The sequence below is a fragment of the Hippocampus guttulatus genome, chromosome 10 (genome assembly GCF_054856545.1).
Source record: "Hippocampus guttulatus isolate MCC_2025c chromosome 10, RoL_Hgut_1.0, whole genome shotgun sequence".
Classification (NCBI taxonomy): Eukaryota; Metazoa; Chordata; class Actinopteri; order Syngnathiformes; family Syngnathidae; genus Hippocampus; species Hippocampus guttulatus.
The window spans coordinates 21,169,311-21,183,234 of NC_141270.1; the positions used below are offsets into that span (position 1 = coordinate 21,169,311).

Below are 13,924 nucleotides of genomic sequence, written 5' to 3' on the forward strand. Positions count from 1 at the left end.
TTCGTCTGACAGTGACGGTGAGCTGCAGTGTTAGCGACCTAGCGAAAATAAAACTTCTCCAGTGTTGTCATCGAACCAAGTGTAGTCATCCGAAATGATGTCGACACAAAACCGTAGAGAGACTTCCGCGCAAGAAGGATCAACAGAATCAACATAGCCTGACTGCTGTGTTCAAACCAAACTTGAGAAAAACAAAGTATGCAACCATGGCTTAAATCCACTATAGGGTGAGTTCTAGTTTACCTTAGATGTGCACTTTATAATGTTATTATGCTCTGTTTTGATTCCATAAAAAGAGCTGTTAAAGCAGCTGTTGTGTGACAAAATATTTTTTTTCACTGTTGTTGATGGACAGTAACGTTGTGTGTGAGATTATGTGTGAATAACTGCTCCAAGTGAAACATGTTCATGTAAAATTGAAAATCGAAATTGTTATTTCAGTAAATAGTTGCATTTTGCACATAGAAAACTGATTCATGATTCTGTTGATGAGAGCAATAAAATGGGGGAAAATAGGACAAAAAATATATAAAAGGAAATTCAGAAACGATCAAAAATGTGTGAGTAATCATGATTAATTTTTAGTGAATTTGAGTTAATTATGACAGTTGCATTTTTAATTAGATTAAATATTTTAATCTTTTGACAGCTCTAATATATATATATATATATATATGCACACACACACATACATACAAACATATATACATACATCTATATATATATATATATATATATATATATATATATATATATATAGATATCAGTGGCAGGCCGTGCATTTCAACCTTAGGCCTTCATTGACGTCACGTACATTGACACAATACAGGATAGGCTCGTCAAGCAGCACTTAATTTCAGGAGCATTTAAAACCATCAAGTATGCATTCACAATTAAGAGCAGGAAACTAAATTTATAGATATTGTCAAAAATAAAAAGATGATTGAAAAATACGAAATAAAATTCCACCCAAATTACGCTGTGTGATCTTAAACTTCAACTGAAATTGCGCAATGTCGCAGTTTCATATAAGACACCAACCAAACAATAACAAAACAAACTATTCTTTGAAAATAAAGTAAACAGATCATTTGCATTTTGAAAATCGGCGATACAACAGCAAATAACTGAAAATGTTGAGCAGCTGAGATTGAACGAACTTTCGTGCACGAAGGTGACTACAATGCGCCATTATAAATTGCAGGTGAGCAGATTTATTTGATACATTTTTGTATCTTTGTCATTTTATTTCGTTCCCATTAATTTAATACGAACGAAATAAAATGTCAAGAAGAAATGTAAAATAAAAATTCATTTACTCACCAATGTAGTGCCTGTTCACTGAGCTGCACATCTATGCGAGTGTCCCCAAAGGTTTTTAAACGCACTGTAGTTTGTAAGTGACCAGCTGTGAGCCACGGGTACCGTTCATAATTGCTCGTCTGAAAATGACGGACAAGCCCTTTTCCTTGCTGGGACAGGCTAGCTAGCGCAGGAGTTGGGTGACCTCTTCGCACAGCTTTTCGTGGAATGTCCGTCTTGAAAATTGTGTGGAAATTAGTTCTGCAACCAGATCAACGTCTTCTTCTTCGGCCATTTTGGGTTAAAATTCAGTGATAGCTCCCTCTAGCAGGCGCTAATCCAATCACCGAACCCGCACGTCCAGTGTCGACGTAAGGCATTCTCGCTGGCCCTGGTGCGCAGACTCGTGATCTGATTGGCTATTGCAACCTAACTGTGCCCGTTCATTTCCAGCGCACTTACAGGGGCCTGCTCTGTTTAATCTGAAGGCCCAGAGCAAGTTCAATTTACCTGGCAACACAAGCTAGCTGAAATATGATTGGTTAAAATCTCTACCATAATAAATAAGTTATTTATCGAGTGGCTTTCAATGTTATTTAAAATAACATTGAAAACCACTTGACTAAGTGGAAATAATATGACGTAAAGAAGACAGAAAATAATTGTGTTTACATATTTATGAAAATAAAATAACATGAATTAAATTTATGTTATTGTATAAATGTTTAGGCCAGCAGAGAAGGCCTTGCTGGCCCTGAGGGTCCGCCACTGATATATATATATATATATATATATATATCCTCGTCTCGTCTCACCCCTCGGGTGGTGCCCTCCCTCATTCAGCTCGGGTCATCTACCAGAGGCCTGGAAGCTTGAGCGTTCTGCGCAGTATCCTTGCTGTTCCCAGCACTGCACATTTCTGGACTGAGATGTCCGATGTTGCAAACACTCATCCAGTTTGAGTGCCACTGTCCCGAGTGCTCCGACCACCAATGGCTCGACTGTCACCTTTACGTTCCAGGCTCTCTCCAGTTCCTCTCTGAGCCCTTGGTATTTCTCTAGTTTCTCGTGTTCCTTCTTTCTGATGTTTCCATCACTTGGTACCGCTCCATTGACTACAACGTTTTTCCTCTGCCCTTTATCTATGATCACGATATCTGGTTGGTTCGCCATTACCATCTTGTCAGTCTGTATCTGGAAGTCCCACATGATCTTCGCTCGGTCATTGTCCACCACCTTTGGAGGTGTTTCCCATTTTGACCTTGGGGTTTCCAGTCCATACTCCGCACAGATGTTTCGGTAGACTATGCCAGCCACCTGGTTATGGCGTTCCATGTAGGCTTTCCCTGCCAGCATCTTACACCCTGCAGTTATGTGTTGGATCGTCTCAGGTGCCTCTTTGCACAACCTACACCTTGGGTCTTGTCTGGTGTGGTATATCTGGGCCTCAATGGCTCTGGTGCTCAGGGCCTGCTCCTGAGCAGCCAGGATGAGTGCCTCTGTGCTGTCCTTCAGGCCAGCCCTCTCTAGCCACTGATAGGACTTCTTGAGATCTGCCACTTCAGTTATGGTCTGGTGGTACATCCCGTGTAGGGGCTTGTCCTCCCATGATGGTCCCTCTTCCAGCGCCTCATCTTCTGTTCCCCATTGTCTGAGACATTCTCTGAGTACGGCATCCGTTGGAGCCTTCTCCTTGATGTATTCATGGAGCTTGGATGTTTCATCCTGGACAGTGGCTCTCACACTCACGAGTCCCTGGCCTCCTTTCTTTCGGCTTGCGTACAGTCTCAGGGTGCTGGATTTGGGATGGAACCCTCCATGCATGGTTAGGAGCTTTCGGGTCTTAACGTCCGTGGTCTGAATCTCTTCCTTTGGCCACCTTATTATTCCTGCAGGGTATCTGATCACTGGCAGGGCATAGCTGTTTATTGCCCGGCAAGTCTTAGGACTTGCCTCACTCGCTGGAGGTATTTGGCCGTAGCTGCTTTCCTTGTTGCCAGTTCGAGGTTGCCATTGGCTTGTGGTATACCGAGGTACTTGTAGCTGTCCTCAATGTCTGCTATTGTTCCTTCAGGGAGTGAGACCCCTTCAGTGCGGACTACCTTTCCTCTCTTAGTCACCATCCGACTACATTTCTCAAGCCCGAATGTCATGACATCCCGGTGTCGCTGCTGTAGATCCTGGTTGTATGGATCAGGGAGTCTATGTCCCTTTCGCTCTGAGCATACAGCTTTATGTCATCCATGTAGAGGAGGTGACTGATCGTAGCTCCATTTCTGAGGCGGTATCCATAGCCTGTCTTGGTGATTACTTGGCTTAGGGGGTTCAGTCCGATGCAGAACAGCAGTGGGGAGAATGCATCACCTTGGTATATGCCACATTTGATGGACACTTGGGTAAGTGGCTTGCCATTGGCATCAAGTGTGGTTTTATAAGAATAAGAATAAGATATCCTTTATTTGTCCCGCAATGGGGAAATTACAATCAGACTTCAGAAAGGAAAACGCTGGGTAGGGAGAGGGAAAAAAAACCCACGCTCGAACTATCCTCTTCTGAGGATAATTTAAGTCCAGGATAAAAAAGACCCTAGCACATAAATAAGCATATGACAGTTACAACAAGTCACAAGACGGTTTCTAGGTTGCCCAGCTTTCATTCTCGCCATGATCTTAGCTTTCAGGTCAGTTGCTGCCTCGCTCAGCATTTCATTCATTGGGGCTGGCCTCCCAATCTCATCATCTACATTCATTGGGGCTTGCCTCCCAATCTCTGGTATGACCTCCTCCTCTGATCTGGCAGCCTGGGGCCCTTCACCATGGAACCTGCGTTGTACCTCATCAATCTCAAGTTGTGACAGCAGTTGCCGTTTGTGGATGTTGGAACACTGAGCTACTCGTTGTTTCGTGGTCAACCGTGACTGTGCGTTTCGAAGTAACCATTTCGCCCACATTCTCTGCATGTAACCCCTCTGACTAGGGTTGCTTGAGTAGTAGCATTCCAGCAGAGCCATGTTATCGCATCTCGCCCATACCTCATTTGTTCCAGTAGCCCATTTTTCATCAAGGTGCTCTGGTTCCTCAGCACCGGCAAGACAGTCTTTTTTCATGCAACCGCAGCTTGAATCACAAACTTCTGTCCTAAATCTGAACATGATCTGAATTGTGCAGCATTTTGAGCATTTGAATTGACACTATATATTGCTTCAGAATGTATCTCAAGTTTCTTTGCTTCCATGTAGTCTCAGGAGGCAATCAAAGTGACAGTCAAAACGAGTCAACCACATTCAAGCTTGACAACACTGTGCCGAGCCGATTGGCACTTGGGGCACGCTGTGGATACAGCCAACGCTGTTGGGGATCTCCTGTCCGACAGAAGAAGAAACACACTGGTAACACTCTGGCAGGCAATTATGTTTCCATTTTTATTCACTTGGCATGTTGCGTATTTAAATACCATCATTCATTCTTTAAATAATTGTCACTCACGCTTGAAAAAAAAAGCCAAATAAAAAGTTTGATATGATGCATTGTGACAATAATATACACCGTATTTTCACGACTATAAGGCGCCATTAAAAGTCTTAAATTTTCTCCAAAATGGACAGGACGCCTTATAATGCGGAGCGTCTAGTGTATGCACCGAGTTCCAAAGCCTGACTGAGAGCACCTCTGGCCGACACGCTGTTTATATAGAGAAAAGGCGGAGTGAGTGACGACAGGCATGTGGAAGTCCGCCAATGAGTGAAGGGTGGGCGTGTAAGAGGACGCTAAAGGCACGTCTCTAGCAGGTACCAGTCGCCAATGAGTGAAGGGTGGGCGTGTAAGAGGACGCTAAAGGCACGCCTCTCGCAGGTACCGGTCGCCAATGAGTGAAGGGTGGGCGTGTAGAGGACGCTAAAGGCACGCCCCTAGCAGGTACCAGTCGCCAATGAGTGAAGGGTGAGCGTGTAAGAGGTGAAGAGAAAAACGTGAGTACATTGTAAAATGGCTAAATAAAGTACAACTGAACTCAGTTTTGCTTCCGTTGCCTTTTTAAAAACGTGTTTTAGCGTGTGTGCATGCATGCCATATGTTTAAGCTGGAGTATGTTTTACCATGCCTGGCTGCGCCCAATAATACAGTGCGTTTTGTGTATGTGTCAAATACAGAAATAGCACCCCTTACTGAGACTGCGCCCAACAATACGGTGCGCCGAATGGTCGTGAAAATATGGTATATTGGTTTTGCAACAAAAAGTAACATGAAATCTTTCTGGATAGGTATGGCAAGCATTGACAGCAGCGCTCCGGAGACAACCTCAGACAGTTCCCCCACCCTCAGCCGGCGGCCGTTACGAGGTGGATGGGCAGCAACATCATGGGGTCGGGGTCAAGATAGCGACAGCATCAGTAGCTCATCTTCAGATTCGCTGGGATCGTCCTCCTCCAGTGGATCTCACAGGGCAGGGGTTGGTGCCAGAGCCAAGAGCACGGACACCAGCAGGTAATAGCACATTTCATCAAAATAAAATACAGTGGTACCTCTACTTACGAAATTAATTGGTTCTGAAAGAAATTTTGGAACTAGAAAATTTTGGAAGTAGAGCATTTCCATATAAATGCCCTAATTCATTCCAAGCCCCTACAAAATTCCGACATAAATGTTTCCTAAGCATAAAAATACATCCAAGTATGTAACTAATACATGTTACAATTAGATTATTGCACAATAAATGAGAGTTTTGCATAATGTAAAAACAAAGAATAAAGAATTAAAATGACACTCATTTAACTTCTAACTGCGTCCTGATCGTATTTTGCCCTCTTTCGTCCATGTTCTCTCTCAGAAGTGGTTTTTGCCTGGCGTTTTGTAAAGAAGTGATCCAAGGACGTTTGCTTTTGTCGGCTTTTAACAATCCTTCGAAAATATCCAAGGCAAACATCACCATAGTGAGCCCGATCAGTGAACTGGGTGATTCACATTTACGTAAAACTATCGGAACGCCTCATGGCCCAAGGGGCGAATGACGAGGATGCTCCGTAGACACATATCTATCTATATATCTATCTACACACACAGACATATAAGGTAGTGGTCCCTCTTTGCCAATCGGATGCCAGGATGATACTCGGTAATAGCCAATGGCAGAGCAGCTACATGTATATTGCGTTCAGGAAACTGTGAGCTGCGAGTAGCAGTCCATACTGAATTTTTAACCTTTCTTATCTTGAAATTTCTTTCGTAACAAGAGGCAATATTTTCCTGTTGGGACATTTCATAAAAAAAATTTCATTGAAAATTTTGGATGAAGAGATATATCATAAGTAGAGGTACCACTGTAACTCATAACTGGGGATGTCACAATATTTACAGCATCACAAAATGATGGTATTAAAAATGCATCAATATCATTGTGGTCTTGTCTCAGTATAAAATAATAAGCTATTATGCTTTGAATGTCATTTTAATGTTGCACTCCGATAGCTCTCACTTCACTCTATATTATATATATATATATATATATATATATATATATATATATATATATATATGGAGGCGGCTGGATAGCTCAGTTGGTAAGGCATCGGTTTGGCATACGGGAGACGGTGGTTCAAATCCCGCTTGGGGCAAAAAATGAGCACATAACACCATCCAGTGTGGGTCCTTGGGCAAGATCCTTCACGCTAATGCCTACCTCATACAATGATGAGAGACAATAAAATGAATGACATGCCGGCTCAGACGTCGCCCGGCCAAACAAGGTCTGCGTCAGGTGCTGGGGAACCAGAGCACCTTGATGAAAAATGGGCTACTGGAACAACATGGCTCTGTTGGAATGCTACTACTCAAGCAACCCTAGTCAGAGGGGTTACATGCAGAGAATGTGGGCTAAATGGTTACTTCGAAACCCACAGTCACGGTTGACCACGAAACAACGAGTAGCTCAGTGTTCCAACATCCACAAATGGCAACTGCTGTCACAACTTGAGATTGATGAGGTACAACGCAGGTTCCATGGTGAAGGGCCCCAGGCTGCCAGATCAGAGGAGGAGGTCATACCAGAGATTGGGAGGCAAGCCCCAATGAATGCAGATGATGTGATTGGGAGGCCAGCCCCAATGAATGAAATGCTGAGCGAGGCAGCAACTGACCTGAAAGCTAAGATCATGGCGAGAATAAAAGCTGGGCAACCTAGAAACCGATTACAACGGCTATGTGAAGTACCACCTGAAAGTCTCATGGAAAGTGTGAATGCAGCACTGAGGGCGATCCCTACCGTAACGATCACGGAAACCAATGAGCTGATATACGCTTCAGCATCAGTGATCCTAGAGATGCTTGGCTATAAGAGATGGAAGCCACGTTACCCACCATGGAAAAGACGGTTGGAGGCTAAGATCAAGGCGGCTCGGAAAGATGTGAGTCAATTGACGGAGGCCCAGAGAGGTGTGATGAAAAGGCCGATACCCGAGAGGTACATCCAGATGACCATACCTGAAGCACTCGAAACTGCCAAACAAAGGCTCCAAGCCTTGTCCAGCCGCCTAAAGCGGTACACGAAAGAGAATGAGGCCAGACGAATAAACAGGCTGTTCGCAACACAACCTGCGAAAGTGTACGCTCAGTGGCAGGGTCCTAACAACAGAGCTGACCCACCAAGACTGGAAACTGAAAGGTACTGGAAAGGCATATGGGAGAAGGAGGTTGCACATCACAGCAGTGCACAATGGCTGGTGACCCTGAGAGAGGAGCACAGCAACCTCCCTGAACAGAACCCAGTTACCATAACAGTGGCAGACATACAGGAAAGAGTCTCAGATATGAAGAACTGGACAGCACCAGGCCCAGACATGGTCCACACCTACTGGCTAAAGAAACTCACAGCACTCCATGAGCGCCTAGCAGCACAAATGAACCAGCTGCTGAGGGATGGGACTCACCCAGGATGGCTAACCGAAGGGCGAACAATCCTGATGATGAAGGATCCCTCAAAGGGTGCAGTCCCATCCAACTATCGGCCAATAACCTGCTCCACAACATGGAAGCTCATGTCAGGCATCATTGCGGCTAAGATAAGTGGACACGTGGATCAATACATGAGCGAAGCACAGAAGGGCATTGGTTAGAGATACCAGAGGAGCCAAACATCAGCTCCTGGTTGACAGAACAGTCGCACAAGACTGCACGTCCCAACATACCAACCTGTGCACAGCCTGGATTGATTACAAGAAAGCCTATGACTCGATGCCACATACATGGATCACTGAATGCTTGGAGTTGTATAAGGTGAACAGGACCCTAAGAGCCTTCGTTGCGAACTCGCTGAGGATGTGGAAAACCACACTTGAAGCCAATGGCAAGCCACTTACCCAAGTGTCCATCAAATGTGGCATATACCAAGGTGATGCACTCTCCCCACTGCTGTTCTGCATAGGACTGAACCCCCTAAGCCAAGTAATCACCAAGACAGGCTATGGATACCGCCTCAGAAATGGAGCTACGATCAGTCACCTCCTCCACATGGATGACATAAAGCTGTATGCTAAGAGCGAAAGGGACATAGACTCCCTGATCCACACAACCAGGATCTACAGCAGCGACATCGGGATGTCATTCGGGCTTGAGAAATGTAGTCGGATGGTGACTAAGAGAGGAAAGGTAGTCCGCACTGAAGGGGTCTCACTCCCTGAAGGAACAATAGCAGACATTGAGGACAGCTACAAGTACCTCGGTATACCACAAGCCAATGGCAACCTCGAACTGGCAACAAGGAAAGCGGCTCCGGCCAAATACCTCCAGCGAGTGAGGCAAGTCCTAAGAAGCCAGCTCAATGGCAAGAATAAGACCCGGGCAATAAACAGCTATGCCCTGCCAGTGATCAGATACATGGAGGGTTCCATCCCAAATCCAGCACCCTGAGACTGTACGCATGCCGAAAGGAAGGAGGCCGGGGACTAGTGAGTGTAAGAGCCACTGTCCAGGATGAAACATCCAAGCTCCATGAATACATCAAGGAGAAGGCTCCAACGGATGCCGTACTCAGAGAATGTCTCAGACAATGGGGAACAGAAGATGAGGCGCTGGAAGAGGGACCATCATGGGAGGACAAGCCCCTACACGGGATGTACCACCAGACCATAACTGAAGTGGCAGATCTCAAGAAGTCCTATCAGTGGCTAGAGAGGGCTGGCCTGAAGGACAGCACAGAGGCACTCATCCTGGCTGCTCAGGAGCAGGCCCTGAGCACCAGAGCCATTGAGGCCCAGATATACCACACCAGACAAGACCCAAGGTGTAGGTTGTGCAAAGAGGCACCTGAGACGATCCAACACATAACTGCAAGGTGTAAGATGCTGGCAGGGAAAGCCTACATGGAACGCCATAACCAGGTGGCTGGCATAGTCTACCGAAACATCTGTGCGGAGTATGGACTGGAAACCCCAAGGTCAAAATGGGAAACACCTCCGAAGGTGGTGGAGAATGACAGAGCGAAGATCCTGTGGGACTTCCAGATCCAGACTGACAAGATGGTCATGGTGAACCAACCAGATATCGTGATCATAGATAAAGGGCAGAAGAAAGCCGTTGTAGTGGATGTAGCGGTCCAAAGTCATGGAAACATCAGAAAGAAGGAACACGAGAAACTCGAGAAATACCATGGGCTCAGAGAGGAGCTGGAGAGAGCCTGGAAGGTAAAGGTGACAGTTGTGCCTGTGGTGGTCGGAGCACTCGGGGCAGTGATCCCCAAACTAGATAAATGGTTTCAACAGATCCCGGGAACAACATCGGACATCTCAGTCCAGAAATGTGCAGTGCTGGGAACAGCAAGGATACTGCGCAGAACCCTCAAGCTTCCTGGCCTCTGGTAGAGGACCCGAGCTGAATGAGGGACGGACACCACCCGAGGGGGGGTGAGACGAGGAATTTTATATATATATATAGACTTGCCGGGCAATAAACAGCTATGCCCTGTCAGTGATCAGATACCCTGCAGGAATAATAAGGTGGCCAAAGGAAGAGATTCAGACCACGGACATTAAGACCCGAAAGTTCCTAACCATGCATGGAGAGTTCCATCCCAAATCCAGCACCCTGAGACTTGTACGCAAGCCGAAAGGAAGGAGGCTGGGGACTAGTGAGTGTGAGAGCCAATGTCCAGGATGAAACATCCAAGCTCCATGAATACATCAAGGAGAAGGCTCCAACGGATGACGTACTCAGAGAATGTCTCAGACAATGGGGAACAGAGGATGAGGCGCTGGAAGAGGGACCATCATGGGAGGACAAGCCCCTACACGAGATGTACCACGGCACCATAACTGAAGTGGCTGATCTCAAGAAGTCCTATCAGTGGCTAGAGAGGGCTGGCCTAAAGCACAGCACAGAGGCACTCATCCTGGCTGCTCAGGAGCAGGCCCTGAGCACCAGAGCCATTGAGGCCCAGATATACCACACCAGACATGACCCAAGGTGTAGGTTGTGCAAAGAGGCACCTGAGACGATCCAACACATAACTGCAGGGTGTAAGATGCTGGCAGGGAAAGCCTACATGAAAAGCCATAACCAGGTGGCTGGCATAGTCTACCGAAACATCTGTGCTGAGAATGGACTGGAAACCCCAAGGTCAAAATGGGAAACACCTCCGAAGGTGGTGGAGAATGACAGAGCGAAGATCCTGTGGGACTTCCAGATCCAGACTGACAAGATGGTCATGGCGAACCAACCAGATACAGTAAACATTCTCTAGTACGGACTCGTGTTTGCGCTGTCCAATATGTCCTGATAACAGAAATTCCTCATTTGGGAAATGAGCATGGTACATGTCCTTTATGAACCTGCAAGTATGTTGACAAAATGCACGTGTAACAACACAATCAATAAAATACAAAAATATATTGTCCAAAAACTGTTTATATAACAAAAACTGCAATACAGGTGTATCCAAAAAAAAATCACAACAGTAAAATACATACAGTATTTTAATGTTTATTTTTTTTCTGTCTTGGGAAAAAAATATGTATTTTGGATTGTTTTGTTGTATGCATTCTTTGGTTTATGACAATTTTTGCCTGCGTGTCATACAGTTTTCTTGCTAGTTGCAAGTAACTGTCACGTTGATCACCGATGTCTGGTAATTCTTGTGCATACTGAAGGATTTTTGTTGCCATTTGCATTGCTTCCTTGCTGGATGGTGGCTTGTCATCAGGAGTTGAATCGATGCCTTGTTGTTTAAAGTTTCGTAGATTTGCGTCTTTCCGACTCCAAGTGTCTGCTGGATCTTTTTAACTTTGTGTCCAGCCTCGCTCAAACGGATGCATTTCACTCGCTCCGCTCCAGTTGTTACAGTTCTTCTACGTTTCGATGCGATGATCTACACGACGTAAGTGAATAAAGTTAAAATCTTTCGCAATTACAGTAAAACGCACGCCAATAAAAAGTCGCTTACACGTCTTCGTTTCGAATCTGATGAATGAAAACGGCAAAGCGAACACATTTCTTCGGTCGTGTCGAGTGGGTGCTGCTTTTAAGCTAGTGCCGCGTTCTACAGGACGAAATTGAATAAAGTTAAAATCATTCACAATTACAGTAAAACGCACGGCAATAAAAACTCACTTGCACGTCGTCGTTTAGAATCTTATGATCGAAAAACGCGAAGTGAAAACTTGTTTCAGCGTTCTCTTTTCCGTCGCATCGGGTGGGCGTTGCGTGTATTTAAGCTCCCGCGGCATTACACCTCCATCCGGGTTACGGGTAGTGGAATTTCCGCTTACGCAACTTCCGGTAACATGTAATACCGGAATATAATATAATATAATATAATAATATCAAAATGTTAATGCATAGGTTTTTATTCCGGGTGAAGGATATTCCTTTACGTAGAATTCCGGGGATGGGAATATTTACTGTATCGTGATCATAGATAAAGGGCAGAGGAAAGCCGTTGTAGTGGATGTAGCGGTCCCAAGTGATGGAAACATCAGTAAGAAGGAACACGAGAAACTCGAGAAATACCAAGGGCTCAGAGAGGAGCTGGAGAGAGCCTGGAAGGTAAAGGTGACAGTCGTGCCTGTGGTGGTCGGAGCACTCGGGGCCGTGACCCCCAAACTAGATGAGTGGTTGCAACACATCCCGGGAACAACATCGGACATCTCAGTCCAGAAATGTGCAGTGCTGGGAACAGCAAGGAACTGCGCAGAACCCTCAAGCTTCCTGGCCTCTGGTAAAGACCTGAGCTGAATGAGGGACGGACACCACACGAGGGGTGAGACGAGGATTTTTTTTTTTTATATATGTATATATACACACACACACACACGCTCGCGCGCGGCTGAATAGCTCAGTTGGTAAGGCACCCGTTTGACACACGGGAGACTGGGGTTTGATTCCCGCTTGGGACAATATGAGCACATAACATCATCCAGTGTGGGTACTTGGGCAATACCCTTCGCGCTCATGCCTAACATGATGACAGACAAGGGGAACACCTCCAAAGGTGGTGGAGAATGACCGAGCGAAGATCTTGTGGGACCTCAAGATACAGAGGAAAGCCTTTGTAGTGGTTGTAGCGATCCCAATTGATGGAAACATCAGAAAGAAGGAACACGAGAAACTGGACAAATACCAAGGGCTCAGAGAGGAGCTGGAGGGAGCCTGGAGGGTAAAGGTGACAGTCGTGCCTGTGGTGGTCGGAGCACTTGGGGCAGTGACTCCCAAACTGGATGAGTAGTGGCAACAGATCCCGGGAACAACATCGGACATCTCAGTCCAGAAAAGCGCAGTGCTGGGAACAGCAAGGATACTGCGCAGAACCCTCAAACTTCCTGGCCTCTGGTAGAGGACCCGAGCTGAATGTGGGATGGACACCACCCGAGGGGTGAGATGAGGATTTTTAAAAAAATTATATATTTGTATAGCGCATCGGCTTCACAGTGCAGAGGTACCGGGTTCGATTCCAGCTCCGGCCTCCCTGTGTGGAGTTTGCATGTTCTCCCCGGGCCTGCGTGGGTTTTCTCCGGGTGCTCCAGTTTCCTCCCACATTCCAAAAACATGCATGGCAGGTTGATTGGACGCTCTAAATTGTCCCTAGGTGTGAGTGTGGGCGTGGATGGTTGTTCGTCTCTGTGTGCCCTGCGATTGGCTGGCAACTGATTCAGGGTGTCCCCCGCCTACTGCCCGAAGACGGCTGGGATAGGCTCCAGCACCCCCCGCGACCCTAGTGTGGATCAAGCGGTTCGGAAAATGGATGGATGGATGGATATATTTGTATGTACAGACACACACACACACAAGCACACACACGTGCACACACACACACACACACTATTTTTCATCAGGAGATTGTCACAGCGGGCACAGCTGCTGTTTGTTACATTCGGTCACATGGGCACTGTAACAAGGAAGTGCAGTGAGAGCTGTCTGAGCACAACCTTTTGTATATATATTTATATATGGATGAGTGACACATATAATTATAGAGTCAAACTAACTGCGCACAGAAAGGGATGCCACACACCAACTACTGAATGACAGGGAAATTGGACGAGATTATAAAACCAGAAGGACCATATGTGGCGCCAAAAAAAAACAAATCCAAGCTGGGCAGGTTTGACCTGGGGCTACGAAAATTGAGACAAATGCTAAGA

The 13,924-nt window shown here is 46.0% G+C and overlaps 1 protein-coding gene across 7 annotated transcripts in view; it reads left to right on the forward strand.

The window, feature by feature from the left end:
- The window catches only part of zswim8 (zinc finger, SWIM-type containing 8), a 182,266-nt gene that overhangs the window by 137,794 nt on the left and 30,548 nt on the right, over positions 1-13,924 (forward strand). For 5 of the 7 annotated variants that reach the window (XM_086122592.1, XM_086122595.1, XM_086122599.1 and 2 more), the window contains 2 exons: positions 4,541-4,705; positions 5,561-5,783. In XM_086122592.1, coding sequence (XP_085978718.1) covers positions 4,541-4,705; positions 5,561-5,783 — 388 coding nt within the window. The remainder of the gene's footprint in view (positions 1-4,540; positions 4,706-5,560; positions 5,784-13,924) is intronic. The other 2 variants (XM_086122593.1, XM_086122596.1) reach the window with 1 other exon arrangement.